General features: G+C 57.7%; 1 protein-coding gene across 2 annotated transcripts in view; it reads left to right on the forward strand.

Annotated features, from left to right (window-relative positions):
* COL2A1 (collagen type II alpha 1 chain) overlaps positions 1–16,011 on the forward strand; it is a 64,620-nt gene that overhangs the window by 32,028 nt on the left and 16,581 nt on the right. For both annotated transcript variants that reach the window (XM_032786766.1, XM_032786767.1), the window contains 17 exons: positions 51–104; positions 1,376–1,483; positions 1,921–1,974; positions 2,750–2,848; positions 4,626–4,679; positions 6,177–6,275; positions 6,775–6,828; positions 7,478–7,531; positions 8,316–8,369; positions 9,038–9,091; positions 9,692–9,736; positions 10,936–11,034; positions 11,492–11,599; positions 12,363–12,416; positions 13,832–13,885; positions 15,362–15,415; positions 15,882–15,935. In XM_032786766.1, the coding sequence (XP_032642657.1) occupies positions 51–104; positions 1,376–1,483; positions 1,921–1,974; positions 2,750–2,848; positions 4,626–4,679; positions 6,177–6,275; positions 6,775–6,828; positions 7,478–7,531; positions 8,316–8,369; positions 9,038–9,091; positions 9,692–9,736; positions 10,936–11,034; positions 11,492–11,599; positions 12,363–12,416; positions 13,832–13,885; positions 15,362–15,415; positions 15,882–15,935 (1,152 nt within the window). The remainder of the gene's footprint in view (positions 1–50; positions 105–1,375; positions 1,484–1,920; positions 1,975–2,749; positions 2,849–4,625; positions 4,680–6,176; positions 6,276–6,774; positions 6,829–7,477; positions 7,532–8,315; positions 8,370–9,037; positions 9,092–9,691; positions 9,737–10,935; positions 11,035–11,491; positions 11,600–12,362; positions 12,417–13,831; positions 13,886–15,361; positions 15,416–15,881; positions 15,936–16,011) is intronic.

A 16,011-nucleotide genomic window follows, 5' to 3' on the forward strand; every position in this document is an offset into this window, starting at 1 on the left:
CTGGACGGGTGTGTGGGATGATTAGTGACGAGATCTCTCTTTCTCTGTAGGGAGACCCTGGCATTGCAGGCTTCAAAGGCGAACAAGGTCCCAAAGGTGAAACTGTGAGTATCCAGCAAACCAGCTCGAATGTGATCTATGGTCTGAAGAATTCTTATGATTTACAGTCATGGGCCATCCAGCGCGAACCCAGCAGTGGGCAGTTGTGCCTGCGCAGATGCCCCTTGGATGTCACCCTCCAGCACACGCCCTGAGGGTCCTCTGGGCAGGACTCTCAGGCGCTGAGCACAGAATGACAACCTTCTCCTCCCAAGCCCTGAGCAGCAATGTACAGCATACGTCCTGACCTAGTCTCGCCTGTAGACACTCGGTTAACATAGTGAGTGACAGATACTGCCGCAAAGAACCAATGGCCTAACCAGTGCAGCAAGAAACAGAGAGGAAAGGTGTTGCCTAAAGTCACCGGCAGAGCCCGGAACAGAATCCAGTCTCCTGAGTTCCAGTCCAGCGCTCTAGCCACTAGGCTGCACTGCCTCCCCAGGTTGTAGTTTGAATCCCATCTGTTGGCCACGCTGGAGTAACCCTCATTCCTTCTTGCACCTGTTCCCTGCTTCACGGCACACTTTGCAGAAGACGGTCTCTCCCACAGTTAATGAGCCTTTTCCCCTAACTGGCCCCTTGGCTAGCAAGCCCTGCAGGGCTCTCTCGCTGAGCTCACGGAAGGCAAAGAATAGCCCCCCTGTTGCATTTAGCCTCTGCCTCCCAGAACATTCTCTCACCACTCCATTAACCAGCCTGAATACAATGGGGCCAGATCTTCCACTGGTGTAAATCAGCTCAGCGCTGACTTTTGAGGAGCTACAGCTGATCTGCCCCCCCATGCAGGACCCTTGTGCTGATGGGCTGTCACAAACAGTTCAGAACTGTGTTGTGTCCCTATTTACATCTCCCAGAGGGGGACAGTGTTCTGAAGGGTGGATCTGGCCAGGGTTCCTTCAACGTCGCTATTATTAAAAAACTCTGAGAGGCTCTGTCTGAGATCAGAACCTCATGGTGCTAGGGGCTGTACAGGCAGTTCCTGCCCTGCAGGAGCTAGCAGTCAGAACGACCCAGACAGAGGTTAGTAGAGGAAATGGATGCAACTTGCCCAAAGTCACACAGCAGAGCTGGGAATAGAACCCTCATCACTTGGCTCCAAGGGCTAGACCCTACCCACTAGACCACACTGCCTGCCTGCAAGGCACATGCCTCAGCAGGTAGGTAATAGAGGCCATGCACCTCAGTGGCTGGCCCAGGAAGGCCCCTTGCACTTTCCTAGGCTGTGGGTGAGAGGATGGGGAAGCCTAATGCATGCTCTCCTTGTGTCCCCCCACAGGGCCCCGCAGGGCCACAGGGAGCACCCGGCCCAGCTGGCGAAGAAGGCAAGAGAGGTGGCCGTGGTGAGCCCGGTGCTGCTGGGCCTGTCGGACCCCCTGGAGAGAGAGTAAGTGCCGTCAGCATCATGCTTCCACACTGGTGGCATTACCACACTTGGCAGCCTGGCATGGGACAGAAAGCCGGTGATGGCCACCACGGCACGAGCCCTGGGATACATGGGGCAATGGCCCGGGTGGCAGGATCCCTGGGACCCAGGGTGTAAACGCCACCAAGGGGGGAGTTGCAGGATCGGCAGCCCCATGATGTGAGCCCCTGGCATTCATGGCGTGTCTGCCATGTGGGACTTGCTCGCAGTCTAACACCCACCCCAGTGCGAGCCCTGGACTCCCAATTCAGAGTGACCTCAGCTACAGGTCTTTGGCTTGGGGTGGGGACTGCTGAGGTCATCCATCTCCTTGGCCTGTACAGTGCCGGGAAACTAGCTGAGGGAGGCTAGTGGTACCTAATACCTTGATGCCACCCTTGTCGTCTCCTCCTTCCTAGGGCTCTCCTGGAAACCGTGGCTTCCCAGGTCAGGATGGTCTCGCTGGGCCCAAGGTGAGTGAAACCACTGCCCCTGTTCCGTGAGCGGACCATGGGGGTAGCAAATGATCTAGAGGTCGCCTGCCATAGACTCAGCCTAGGCATCTTACTGTCCTGGGAGAGGCTGCGCCTGGGTGGAATCTATTGACAGAAGAACAGCTCCTGCCCTGGGGTCTGGTGCAATCCACCCAGGAGGAGGCCTGCTCGACTGTCTGCATGACCCTTGGGTCAGCTCGGCAAGATCTGCCCCCAGAGCCGTTCCTGAGTAAAAATAAGGTGACCCTAATATAAGGCACTGGGCTCTGTTGGGAGAGAGCCAACTTCCTGCCCTCTCTCAGCTGTGGTTTATATATGTTCCTTCTTTCCCAGCATGCCTTGCCCCCAGGTGGGATTGCCACAGGGCTGTCCCAGTGGACTGCATTTCCCAGCCTGCCCTGTTCTCCTGGTTCTGAAGTAGAGGCTGAGAGGAGAGGGGGTTGGAGACTAGTGTGAGATCTGTCCATTGCCGGTGTCTTCTGTCTCCTAGGTATCTTTTGAGGCTGGATTGGGCTGGCTCAGAGGTGTTCCCACCCTAGTCCTTAAAGAGCTGGTGCACCTTTTTACGGGGGTCAACCCAATGCTCAGCAGCCTTAGTCACGTTGATTTCAGTGTGAGCCAGATTGGGGCTCTTAGCAATGACACGTCAGCCTCACCTGTCCCTAGCCAGACTGGTTGTGGAGCAGCCTCTTGCCCCTGGGTGCCCTCTAGAACTGGGTCGGCTAACGTGCATGTCTTCCTTATCTCCGGACAGGGTGCCCCTGGTGAGCGTGGTCCCGCTGGCCTTGGGGGGCCTAAAGGAGCCACTGGTGATCCTGGACGTCCTGGAGAACCTGGCCTGCCTGGCGCTAGGGTGAGAATGAAGGGGAGATGGCATCGGCTCCCAGCCAAGCTTGGCCTTGACAACGGACTGAAAGGGTTAAGATGTTTAGAGAAAGCAACGTGTTTTTTTGGGGGGTGGGGGGAGCAGAAATGGAACTCTGACTTCCAGTGCATCTCACCTGCCTCCAGAGAACCCAAGGCATCACTCTGCGAGTGACCCACCCACAGGGGTGGCATGCGGTGCTGCAAGGAATGCCAGCTGTGTGCCCTTCAGCCAGAGTCTAAGCAGGAGATGCCACGTGGGTACCAGTGAGGGGAAGCACTGGCTGTCAGTGGGCCTGAAAAAGACTTTGGGTGGGGGGGATGTCGAGAGCTGGGTTTTGGTGCCGGCCCCCTGCCCCTTGCAGATACACAGCCACATTTCCCAGTGTTGGGTATTGCAGGTATTGTCAAAACCAGGAGGAGCCTGTCACTGAAATCCCAGAGCTTTGTTAGCCAGCAGTTTATCACCAATATCCCATCTTCTGCACATGTAGCTCTCCCACGGCGCCAGCAGGTGGCACCAACCACAGCAACCTGGGTGCCACTGCTCCCCGTCCATGTGCAGCCCTGCAGCCCAGCGATAGGGGGCGCTCAAACAGCGCTGTGCCCTCCCTGCCAGACTCCAGTGTAAGTGGCGGCTGCTGGAGTCCCCCGGCTGGTGATGCGACCCAGCGAGGCTGAACCATATAGGGGCAGATCTTTGGACGCTGAATATTCACTGTATTCAAAGCATCCAGCCCCAGTGAGGAATTCCCACTCCCCTTCCCTGCAGTGAGAATACTCTCACATGCCTCCCCTTCCCTGCAGTGAGAATAATTCCTGTGCCTGGGCTCCTCTAGGCATGACAAAGGCTCCCTTCTTTTTTTTTGTATTCCAGTAGCACCCAGAGGCCCTAACAGATCAGGGCTCCCATGGTGCCAGGCGCTGCACAGAGACACAGTGAGAGACGGTCTCTGTCCTAGCTGAGATCAGGGCCCCATTGTGCCAGGCGCTGCACAGACACACCGCGAGAGATGGTCTCTGTCCTAGCTGAGATCAGGGCCCCCATGGTGCCAGGCGCCCCCATGGTGCCAGGCGCTGCACAGAGACACAGTGGGAGACGGTCTCTGTCCTAGCTGAGATCAGGGCCCCATTGTGCCAGGTGCTGCACACACAGCGAGAGATGGTCTCTGTCCTAGCTGAGATCAGGGTCCCCATGGTGCCAGGTGCTGCACAGAGACACAGTGGGAGACGGTCTCTGTCCTAGCTGAGATCAGGGCCCCATTGTGCCCAGGCGCTGCACAGACACACAGCGAGAGATGAGTCTCTGTCCTAGCTGAGATCAGGGCCCCATGGTGTCCAGGCGCTGCAACAGAGACCAGTGGGAAGCCGTCTTGTCTTAGCTGAATCAGGGCCCATTGTCAGGCCGCACAGACCACAGCGAGAGATGGTCTCTGTCCTAGCTGAGATCAGGGGCCCCATGGTGCCAGGCGCTGCACAGACACACAGCGAGAGATGGTCTCTGTCCTAGCTGAGATCAGGGCCCCCATGGTGCCAGGCGCTGCACAGACACACAGGGAGAGAGGGTCCCTGCCCCAGCTGAGATCAGGGCCCTGTTGTGTAGGGTGCAGCAGAGGCATCCTCTCCTCCAAAGACATGGGGAAACTGACCAGCTGTTTCAATGTCTCCTGAGTGCTAGCAAACAAGTAGGAGCAACCAGCACAGAGCAGAGCTAGAGCAGGGACCCACGGGAAAGTCCTAACTCCCTGCCTCCTTCTTTCCACCAGGGTCTCACTGGGCGCCCTGGTGATGCTGGTCCTCAAGGCAAAGTTGGTCCGAGTGTAAGTGAGACTCTTGTTCCTTCCTGGGTTGGGCTCGGAGGGGCACTGACAGAGAGTGGCTGTGATTTGGGGGGATATTGGGTGGGCATTGAGATTTGGGAGGGGATCTTGGGGGTGCTGGGTTGGGGCTGTGATTGGGGAGGGGATTTTGGGGAGGTGCTGTGCTTTGGGGGGTGCTGGGTGGGTGCTGTGATTGGGGTGGGGATATTGGGTGAGTGCTGTGCTTTTGGGGTGCGGGATGGGGGCTGTCATTGGGGAGGAGATATTGGGTGGGTGCTGTGCTTTGGGGGTGCTGGGTGGGGGCTGTGATTGAGGAGGGGATATAAGGTGGGTGCTGTGCTTTGGGGGGTGCTAGGTGGGACTGTGATTGGGGAGGGGATCTTGGATGGGTGCTGTGCTTTGGGGGTGCTGGGTGGGGGCTGTGATTGGGGTGGGAATATTGAGGAGATGCTGTGCTTTGGGGGTACTGGGTGGGGGCTGTGATTGGGGAAGGATATTAGGGTGGGTGCTGTGATTGGGGTGGGGATATTGGGTGGGGGCTGTGATTGGGGAGGGGATCTTGGGTGGGGGCTGTGCTTTGGGAGTGCTGAGTGGAGGCTGTGATTGGGGAGGGGATCTTGGGTGGGGGATGTGCTTTGGGGGTGCTGGGTGGGTGCTTTGATTGGGGAGAGGATATTTGGTGGGGCTGTGTTTTGGGGTGGGGATATTGGGTGAGGGCTGTGCTTTCGGAGTGCTGGGTGGGGGCTGTGATTGGGGAGGGGATATTGGGTGGGTGCTGTGCTTTGGGGGTGCTGGGTGGGGGCTGTGATTGGGGAGGGGATATTGGGTGGGTGCTGTGCTTTGGGGGGTGCTAGGTGGGACTGTGATTGGGGAGGGGATATTGGGTGGGGGCTGTGCTTTGGGGGTGCTGGGTGGGGGCTGTGATTGGGGTGGGGATATTGGGTGGGTGCTGTGCTTTGGGGGTGCTGGGTGGGGGCTGTGATTGGGGTGGGATATTAGGGTGGGTGGTGTGGTTGTTGGGGGGGTGCTGGGTGGGGGCTGTGATTGGGGAGGGGATCTTGGGTGGGGATGTGCTTTGGGGGTGCTGGGTTGGGGCTGTGATTGGGGTGGAGATATTGGGTGGGTGCTGTGCTTTGGGGTGCTGGGGGGCACAGTTTTTTTGGGGTGAGAAGCACTTAAGCCGTGTGTTACAGGAAACGTGGCTGAGTGGTGGGTGATCATGGGACTTTCTGAATGCCCCCTGGCAATGTGCTCCCCTCCTGGGACGGGCAGGGTCTCGTAGCGCAGAAAACAGAACAGCCTCAACTCAGCGCTTTGCCAGGGGTGAAGAAAGCCCCCAGCCCTTGGCACCGTTGGCACCTGTGCCAACAGTTGATGAGACCTCCAGCAATCTTGCCCAAATTAAGCCGCAGGTTCCTAAAGGCTGCATGTGGGGGCTGCTCAGAGCGCAAGAGGGAGATCGTCCACTAACGTGCCAACCTCTGTGCCTCCCTGCAGGGTGCCCCTGGTGAGGATGGTCGCCCGGGCCCACCGGGTCCACAAGGTGCTCGTGGGCAGCCTGGTGTCATGGGTTTCCCAGGGCCAAAAGGTGCTAATGTAAGTACACTGAAGTGGGACCCCACCCCGCGTGCCCCCCTCCTGCCAGGCAGCCTGGGCCCAGGGACAGCACCAGTGAGGCTGCGGGGGATGGAGACTCTTGCAGTGGCAATGGGCACCCCGGCAGTCCATCTCTCCAGTCCATATACACATGTACAGCCCTGGGCAGCTTGTCGTGAGCTTCGCCACTGAGTCAGGCATCGGACAAAGGAGGGATGAGAGGCCCAAAGCAAAGGACCCTGGGAAATGCCCCAGTTGGTGCCAACATGGCCAGGTGCCCCGTGGAGCTGCCGTTTCTTCAGATCGGCCGGAGCGGAGCCAGGACTGGTCTAACCCGAGCTCCACGGACCCCATTTGTGTCACTCCCGCTGATGTCAGACTGGGCAGCTGCTGCGGAGAAGCAGGGGCTGGCTAGCGGAGGTGACCTGCTGCATCCCCGAGCCTGTTCTGGTGACATCAGGGCCTCGTTCATTGCACCGTGTGTTCTCTCTCCTCCTAGGGCGAGCCTGGTAAAGCTGGAGAGAAGGGATTGCCTGGCGCGCCTGGTCTGAGAGTAAGTGGGTTTATCTTCCCCTCTCCCCTCTATTACAACACAGGCTGACACCCCCAGCCCCTCCCTGCAGGCAGCCACACCCAGAATCAGACTCCAGCCAGTCCATTTCCCAGGAGGCAGGGCAGTATTGCTCCCCTTTGCCCCTTTAATGTGGGGCTGCCCAGTCTAGCTTCAAATATCCCCCACTCCAGGGTCCCCTGCACTGCTCCTGGGAGATTCCCTCCCAGTTCTGCCCCTGGCTGGCAGAGATCTTGTTTTAGGAGGGTCACTTAATCAATGTCTGACAAGGGCAGCATTGGGAGCCCCATCGTACAGATGGAAACAGGGCCGGATCGATTCCGTGACTGAGCCAGGCCAAGCCAGGACTTGAACTCAGCATCTTCCTCTCTCAAGGAGCTGCGGTCTGATTTTTTCAGAATTCGGTGGGTGCTCCGCAAAGCCCTAGTGATATGGGACCAAGGTGAGAGCCCAGCTGGATGGACAAACAGCTGGATAGATGGACACATAGAGAAATCTACTGGTGCCTATTCCATTGCTACAGCAGAAGAGAAAGAATGCGAGGTCCCGGGAGGGAATTTTAAAAGTACAACAGTCTGGTAGCTAAAAAGGGGTCATTGATCAATGTCTTGGGGGTTTCTTTTCTCTCTAGGGTCTTCCTGGCAAAGATGGTGAGACAGGAGCTTCTGGTCCCCCTGGACCTGCTGTGAGTATTTGCTGCTTCCAGCGTGAGAAAGAGGGGGTGGGGAGCAGAAGGAAATCAGCGAGGCCAGTCTCTAGCCACAATACAGAGATGGACTTGGGCAGGATGACTGACCCATAGGCCTGCTGGTCACAGAAACTGGGATTTCTTTCCTGTAGAGCAACCCAGACTGGGAGACCCCATTACACTAGATTGGGGGATCTGCCCCTTTCCCAGTTCCAAGCTAGGAGACCCTGCCCCTTGCCCAGTTACCCCAGACTGGGGTACTGTTCCTGTACCAGACTGGAGGATCCTTTCCCAGTTTCTCACACTGGGACCCTCTACCACACCTGGTCAGTGAGTTGTCAGTCCACACTTCACCCAATAACAGGGGTGGATGGATGCTGAGTGGAACCTGGTTGCAATGTAGAACCCACATGTGGCCACCAGAGGGTGCTCTGAGTTTAAATTTTTATTTTGGCTGCTCTAACATAGGGGGAACCTGGTTTAGAGAACAAATCAAAGTAAAACAAACCAGATCACAGAGCTCCAACTTCAAGGGCTAACACACAGGGTGGGTGTCCTGGACTGGTTGGGGATTGGTCCTGCTTTGAGCAGGGGGTTGGACTAGATACCTCCTGAGGTCCCTTCCAACCCTGATATTCTATGATTCTATGGATGATGTGTCCTGTCCCATCACGGGCACCATAGCTCTGTCCTATCACAGGTGTCATCGCCCCATTGGGCCCTAAATCTGGGGTCGGGACCGGGTGTCGTTCACACTCACAGTTCTCCTTTCCTTCTGCAGGGGCCTGCTGGCGAGAGGGGTGAACAGGGCTCGCCTGGTCCTTCTGGCTTCCAGGTGAGTAGGAGCGGCGCCTTTTAACCCTTTTGCATTGTGGGGTCAGGGCAGTCCTGTAAATACCTGCCCCCTAGCTCCATTCCCAGGAGCTCTGGGCTGCTCAGTGTATCTCTGTTGGGGTCTGTACCTGCATCCATCAGCCCTAGTGCCAGCAGGATGTCTGCTTCCAGGAGCCAATGTCACATGTCCCAGCCGGGCTCTGTGTCACCCAACACGTGCTCTGAACATGCCCCACACAGCCCAGAGACTGAGGATGTGTCTGCACTGCACACTAAGCCGGGGCAGTGACTCAGGAAGCCCCCATTCCGTCTACACACAAAGCAGCAAGCACCTGGATCTTGGGGGAGAGAGAGAGAGCGTGTGTGTGTGTGTGTGTGTCAGAACCCAAGTCCCGCTGTGAATCCAGACCCTGTCATTTTCCTGTCTGGATGCAGCTCAAGCCACAGACCTAAGTCAGAAGGTCTCTGTAGCGTGGACGCGTTAGCATGGCTCTGAGACCAAGCCCCAGCGATTGCAAACCCAGGTTATACAGTGCAGTGTGGACGCTCAAGCGCGGGCTTGGAAACACTGAGTCCACAGGCCCGGGGCTCACAGACCCGGTTTACCATGCAGTGAGGACATGAGACACCTGCGATCATGGCTAACTTCTCTGCACTGCTTCCTTTCAGGGACTCCCCGGCCCCCCAGGTCCTCCAGGCGAAGGTGGCAAGCCAGGAGATCAGGTGAGTTCAGACCCCATCCCGGAGCCTCCTTAGCATCTCACTGCAGGCCATGAACAGAGCTGCCATGCAAGCTGGCAGCTGAGTCCCCATTGCAAGGTTTAGCCCGGGGGCGGGCGCTGGATCAGGGGGGTTCAGCCCACTGGCCTCAAGCCACCATGTGTGGAAAAGCCTGAGTCACTGAAGAAGCCTGATGGTCGCTAAACTTGGGGCTCTGTCAGGCTCCACATGCCCCGCTTCCGCAGCCAGCCTGATCTATGGTTTCCTGGGCTGCCTCGGGAGCGAAACAGCGTGTGTGGTGCACCAGGGCCAGACTGGTCCCCTTGCACCGTCCGAAAGCTGCTAGTCGGAAACAACCATCGCTCACCCAGTGCTGCCGATTTGCACGTCCGCCCGCTCCGAACCAAATGACAGCCAGAGCCCCTCCCAGGGCAAACTGGCCCTACCACAAGTGAGGAGAGCGGGTCCTGCAGTAGGTCTGTTCCCTAACCTCATCTTCTCTCTGCACGGGATGGTGCGTCTCTGGCTAGGGAAGGAGCTCTCTTGCCCGAGAGCCTCCCTCTCGGAGTGTAACTGCCTTCTCCCCCTTCTTGCTCTCCATAGGGCGTCCCCGGCGAAGCTGGCACCCCAGGCCTCGTGGGTCCCCGAGTAAGTACTATTCATCCTCCGGGTCGCAGAGCGGGAAGCTCAGCCTCCGGGTTATGGTTATTTATTAGGTGTGTTATGGATGCGCCTAGGAGCCCCTGTCCTGGACCAGGAGCCCATCGCGCTAGGTGCTGTACGGCATTTATTAGTCATATTACAGTAGTGTCCTGGAACCCTTGTCATGAATCGGGACCCTGCTGTGCTAGGTGCTGTATATTATTATTGCTACATACCCTATGTATTATGGTATCACTGAGTAGCTTTAGTCATGGACCAGGGCCTCATGGTGCTCGGTGCTGTACATTAATTTTAGGTGTATTACGGTACTGCCCAGGAGCCCTAGTCATGGGCCAGGAGCCCATCGCGCTGGGTGCTGTACATTAATTTTAGGTGTATTACGGTACTGCCCAGGAGCCCTAGTCATGGGCCAGGAGCCCATCGCGCTGGGTGCTCTACATTAATTTTAGGTGTATTACGGTACTGCCCAGGAGCCCTAGTCATGGAACAGGGCTGCATGGTGCTAAGTGCTGTACATTAATTATTAGGTGTATTACGGTACTGCCCAGGAGCCCTAGTCATGGAACAGGGCTGCATGGTGCTTGGTGCTGTACATTAATTATTAGGTGTATTACGGTACTGTCCAGGAGCCCTAGTCATGGAACAAGGGCTGCATGGTGCTAAGTGCTGTACATTAATTATTAGGTGTATTACGGTACTGCCCAGGAGCCCTAGTCATGGGCCAGGAGCCCATCGCGCTAGGTGCTGTTCAAACCCAGAACAAGAAGATTGTGCTGTCATTCTTGGCCATGTATCTGCCTGTTCATGGTCTCAGCACCCCCTCTACCACTAACCATCCCCACCAGGGCACTGGCAGCAAAATGGTCAAAAGCCACCTTTCAGTTTTGGTCCCTCCACTTTTGGGTGCCCTGTTTAACCCCCTGGTATTTCTACAGCATCTTTCAGGCGATCCCCGAGCATCTAACAGGCAGCCGCTAGGGAACATTCACCCAGCGCTGATATGCCACCACCTCTGGGGTGGAGCATGGCAGCCACCTGCCACAGCAGGGCAGCCTTGAGTGACCCTGTTGCAATGGGGCACGATTGCTGAGATGCGCAGTGTGATAAAACCACCTGGGCCCTTTAATTGTCCTGGCCAGTCCCCAGCTGTAACCTCTCCCTAATGGTGTCTCTTTCCACGCCAGGGTGAACGTGGCTTCCCGGGTGAACGTGGCTCTCCAGGTTCACAAGGTCTGCAGGGCCCTCGAGGGCTCCCTGGAACTCCTGGTACTGATGGACCCAAGGTAGGTTCCCTTTGTCTCTCTGTAGTAGCTGGAGCATGGAAAAGGATTCGGTCCTTGCTGCTGCATCCTGGTGAAGAGAGCCGGTCCTTTAGCTCTGGCATGCAAGGCTCAGGCTTTCTGCTCTAGAGGGCCACGGTTCAAGCCCCACCCGAGGTGGCATCATACCGATCGCCAGGATGAGCTCTTGCCCTGGGAAGGGGGCAGGAAACTGACCTTAGCAGCTGCAGGCTTTGTGGGCATCATGTTTAAAAGGGCTGGGCCCCAGAAGTATCCAGTCTGCCCACTGGGAGAACATTCCACCAGGGCAGAGCCTCATATGGCCCGGGACAGAGCAGGCCAGGCTGACTACTCAGCCTCCCTTGATTGCTATCCTAGTGCAGCTCAGTGCACGGGAAGTAGTGGCCAATCCTGCCCCGTCTGCATCACCCAGTGACCTCGCTGTGTTCCTTGGCTCTAGGGTGCGACTGGTCCATCCGGCCCTACTGGTGCCCAAGGTCCCCCTGGTCTGCAAGGGATGCCCGGTGAGAGGGGAGCAGCTGGTATTTCCGGCCCAAAGGGAGACAGGGTAAGTTGCACCTTCCCTGGGACTTCAGGGGTCAGGCTCTGCACAGGGCAGACAGGTGCACATGCAGGGCTGGATTCCCAGCGGGTGAGAGCTATGGAAGACGTAATGATTTCAAAGTAGTGCTGCTGATTTATAGATGCTGGGACCTGGCCCCATTGACTTCAGTGGAGCTAGGGGATCTAGCCACATTCATGCAAAGAAGGGGCTGGCTGGGGGGATATGGGAAGGGGACCCTGCCCGGCAATGAATATATTAGGCCTTGGGAATGTCGACCTTAATGCAGAGAGTTCAGACCCATGGACCGGAGGACACAAGATCAGCTGCTTCCATCAGAGCTTTGGAAGCTCAAAGCAATTTCTGGCCATGGCAGGGGCATTGGTGCACCTCAGTCCCACCTACCCCCAACCTGTGGGATGCAATAGCTTGGTCTCCAGTGGGCTGTGATATCTGGGTCTACTTTCGGTTGTTGCGTCGGATGCTGTGGGTGGCCTGTAACACACGGGAAATCGGGCTAGATGATCTGTAGTTCCTGACTCTAAGCATTTCTATCCCCTGTAGCAGATGAAAGACCATCTGCCAATCAAGCAGTCCAGGCCCCCATTGGTTCTTGATCGATCTCTGGGATCGCTTGGATCCTGGGATCTCTTTGCTGCCCTCTCTGAGCTGATGGGGTGGGGGAGAGGCTCATGGTCCATTGTTGCCTTGGGATGGTTCAGCGGTACTGGTGGCTGGGTGGTAACTTCCCTCTGATCTCCTCCCACAGGGTGATGTTGGTGAGAAAGGCCCAGAAGGAGCTCCCGGCAAGGACGGCGGAAGGGTAAGTAGAGGGGAAGGCGTCACTTGCTCAGATTGTCACGGGGACTGAGTTAACATGCTACATCCCAGCCGTCTGCCTGTCTAGTTATGCGAGTAGCTGACACTGGGGACACATGCTGGAGAGGGTAGCATAAAGGTCAGGCAGAGAGCTGCGACTGCGCAGAGGCCAGGCAGAGCACTACAAGCTGTCATGGTGTAATATTCAGAAAGCCCTACTGGTCAGGCAGAGTAGCTGCAGCTTAGAAATTGTCAGGGAGCTGTAGCAATCAGGTAGAGTTGTAGCAATGTTGCAGGGAGGCAGGCAGTAGCAGAGTAGAAGGCAGAGAGTTGTAGTAGTCACACAGAGCTGTAGCACTGTAGGAGTCAGACTGTAGTTGCATAGCTGGCAGAGAGCTGTAGCTGGGTAGCAGTCAGGCTGAAGCTGGGTAGCAGTCAGGTGGAGCTGTAGCCACATAGCACGCAGAGAGCTGGAGCAGTGTAGGAATCAGGCGGTAGCCGTCAGGGGGAGCTGTAGCCACACAGCACGCAGAGAGCTGGAGCAGTGTAGGAATCAGGCGGTAGCCGTCAGGGGGAGCTGTAGTCACATAGCATGCAGAGAGCTGGAGCAGTGTAGGAATCAGGCGGTAGCCGTCAGGGGGAGCTGTAGCCACACAGCATGCAGAGAGCTGGAGCAGTGTAGGAATCAGGCGGTAGCCGTCAGGGGGAGCTGTAGCCACACAGCACGCAGAGAGCTGGAGCAGTGTAGGAATCAGGCGGTAGCCGTCAGGGGGAGCTGTAGCCACACAGCACGCACAGAGCTGGAGCAGTGGAGGAGTCAGGCGGTAGCAGTCAGGCAGAGCTGTAGCCACACAGCACGCACAGAGCTGGAGCAGTGGAGGAGTCAGGCGGTAGCAGTCAGGCGGAGCTGTAGCCACATAGCATGCAGAGAGCTGGAGCAGTGGAGGAATCAGGCGGTAGCAGTCAGGCAGAGCTGTACTCACATAGCATGCAGAGAGCTGGAGCACTATAGGAGTCAGGCGGTAGCAGTCAGGCAGAGCGGTAGCTGCAAAGCAGACAGGCTGGAGCAGCATAGCAGGCAGAGAGTTGTAGCAGGGTAGGAGTAGCCATGTAGCAGCCTAGCACAGTTGTAGCTGCATAGCAGTCAGTCAGAGCCATAGCTAGGTAGCATTCAGGCTGTAGTGGTGTTTTCTAGGCTGTAGCAGGCAGAGGGTTATTACTCCCTTGCTGTCTTAAAACCGATCCCCAGGGTTTTGAGGCGTGGAGCTTTGTGCCGCAGATAAGCCAACGAACCCAGAAAAGCTGGGCTCAGTCTCTGAAACTAACCTAGCCCCACGCTGGGCTCTGCCTGGCACACACAGGCAGCAGTTGCTCTTCACTGCCATCTGCTCACTATCCTCTCCCTCTTCCCTCTCCCAGGGTTTGACAGGTCCGATCGGTCCCCCTGGCCCTGCTGGCCCCAACGGCGAGAAGGTAAGAACCCAGGAACTCTGCATGATGCCTGGCTGGGGGAAGTGGGGCTCAGTGAAAGCGGGGAAGGGTCAAGAGCAACATTCACGGCTGAGACCGCATGGATTTCCCAGCCTCTCGGTGTCTGTGCTCCTCAGTGACTCTCTCCAGGTGTACATAGCACAGGCTGCCGGAGCCAGAGATACTGCAAGAGCCATGACCCAGTGGGGAGGGTCACTGGGCTTTGAGAGGGGCCTTGGCATGTGGGTGGGGCTTCAGGGCACAAGCCGAGCCAGTGCCATGTAGGGTTGCCAGGCATCTGGTTTTCGACTAGAATGCCTGGTTGAAAAGGGACCCTGGTGGCTCCGGTCAGCAGTGCAGTGGGGCAGGGAAATTCCCATCTCTACCCGGCTCCACACGGCTCCTGGAAATGGCATTGTGCCCCTGCGGCCCCTAGGCAGAGGCGTGGACAGGTGGCTCCACATGCTGCCCCGCCCCAAGCACCGTCTCAGCAGCTTCCATTGGCCAGGAAGAGCGGCCATTGGGAGTTGCAGAGGCAGTGTCTGCGGGCAGGGGCAGCACGCAGAGCTACCTGGTGCCTCTGTCTAGGAGCCAGACATGCTGGCTGCTTCCAGGACCCACCTGAGGTAAGCGCTGCCTAGAGCCTGCACCCCTCACCCTCTTCCACACTCCAAACCCCTCAGCCCCACCCTCCAGCCTGGAGCCTCCTCCTGCACGTGAAACCACTCATCCCCAGCCCCACCCTAGAGCCCGCATTCCCCAGGCAGAGCTGTCACCCCACCTCACTCCCCCCACACCTCAACCCCTTGGCCCTAGCCCTGAGCCCCCTCTTGCACCCCAACCCCTTCATCCTGGCCCCATCACAGAACCCCTGCATCCCCAGCTGGAGCCCTCACCCCCACACACACCACAACCCCCTGCCCCACCCCTGAGCCCCCTCCCGCACCTCAGACCCCTCATTCCCAGCCCCACGCCAGAGCCCACACCCTCAGCTGGAGCCCTCACCCCTCTCGCACCCCAACCCCCTGCCCCAGCCCGGTGAAAGTGAGCCCATATGGGGGAAAGTGAGCGATGGGGGGAGGGAGTGAGCAGGAGGCGGGGCCTTGGAGAAGGGGCGGGGCAAGTGTGTTCGGTTTTCTGCAATCAGAAATATGGCAACTCTGGTGCCATGGGGAGAACTTTGTGCCTGGGGGTGGGGTGGGGGAGTCCTCAGGTTGGAGTGTGGGAGGTATATGGGGCAATGGGTGACCTGAGGGGGCTGGGGGAGTGGCTTTGGGAGCATGGGCATGGCTTGGAGCTGGAGGAGGGGCTTGAGAGGAAGCTCAGGCTGTGGGTGGAGCTTGAGATCTGGGCAGGGCTTTGGGGTGTGGAAAGACCGTAGGGATGAGGGTGGGCTGTGGAAGTGGGAGGGGCAGAATCCCAGGTTATCTATAGCCTCTGGCCAGTCACATCTCCTCCTTCTTCTTTCTCCCTGTCTAGGGTGAATTGGGTCCCCCAGGCCCATCTGGTGCTGCCGGCGCCCGCGGTGCCCCGGTAAGTATGATGCCAACAACCCTACGTCCCCAGACCTTGGTTCACACAATGGGTCTGAGCCCCTTGGGGACGGTGGAGGGGTCTGTGCCCCTCTCAATTCAGAGACCACCCCCGGGGAATTCATCAGCTTCCCCATTCTTGCCAACATTGCTCTGATTGATGGGGATAGCCGCCAGAGGCCCTAGTTATTGTGCTAGGCCAGAGGGGTCGTGACCCTCAGTGCGTGGGGCTCACAAACACGTGTCAAGAGGTCGAGACCACCCTACTAAATAGGGGTGGGGTCCCAGCTGAATGGGAGAGACTCCTGGGGGGGGTGTTCCCAGATGGACAAGGTTGAGAACCATGGTGTTAAGTGCTACACAGACATGGAAGCACAAAGATGCCTCCTGCCCCATAGAGCTCGCTGTCCAGATTGGGGTGTTTCCTGCCCGGGCCTCCCATTTAACCCCAGTCCTTTCCGTTTCAGGGTGATCGTGGTGAGCCTGGAGCCCCTGGCCCTGCTGGATTTGCTGGACCTCCCGTGAGTACAGCCACGTTTGCTGATCTTTGTTGTCCAGGTTCCCTCTCCATCCTGTGCCTCGATATCCATGTTCCCG

The sequence above is a fragment of the Chelonoidis abingdonii genome, chromosome 26 (genome assembly GCF_003597395.2).
Source record: "Chelonoidis abingdonii isolate Lonesome George chromosome 26, CheloAbing_2.0, whole genome shotgun sequence".
Taxonomy (NCBI): domain Eukaryota; kingdom Metazoa; phylum Chordata; order Testudines; family Testudinidae; genus Chelonoidis; species Chelonoidis abingdonii.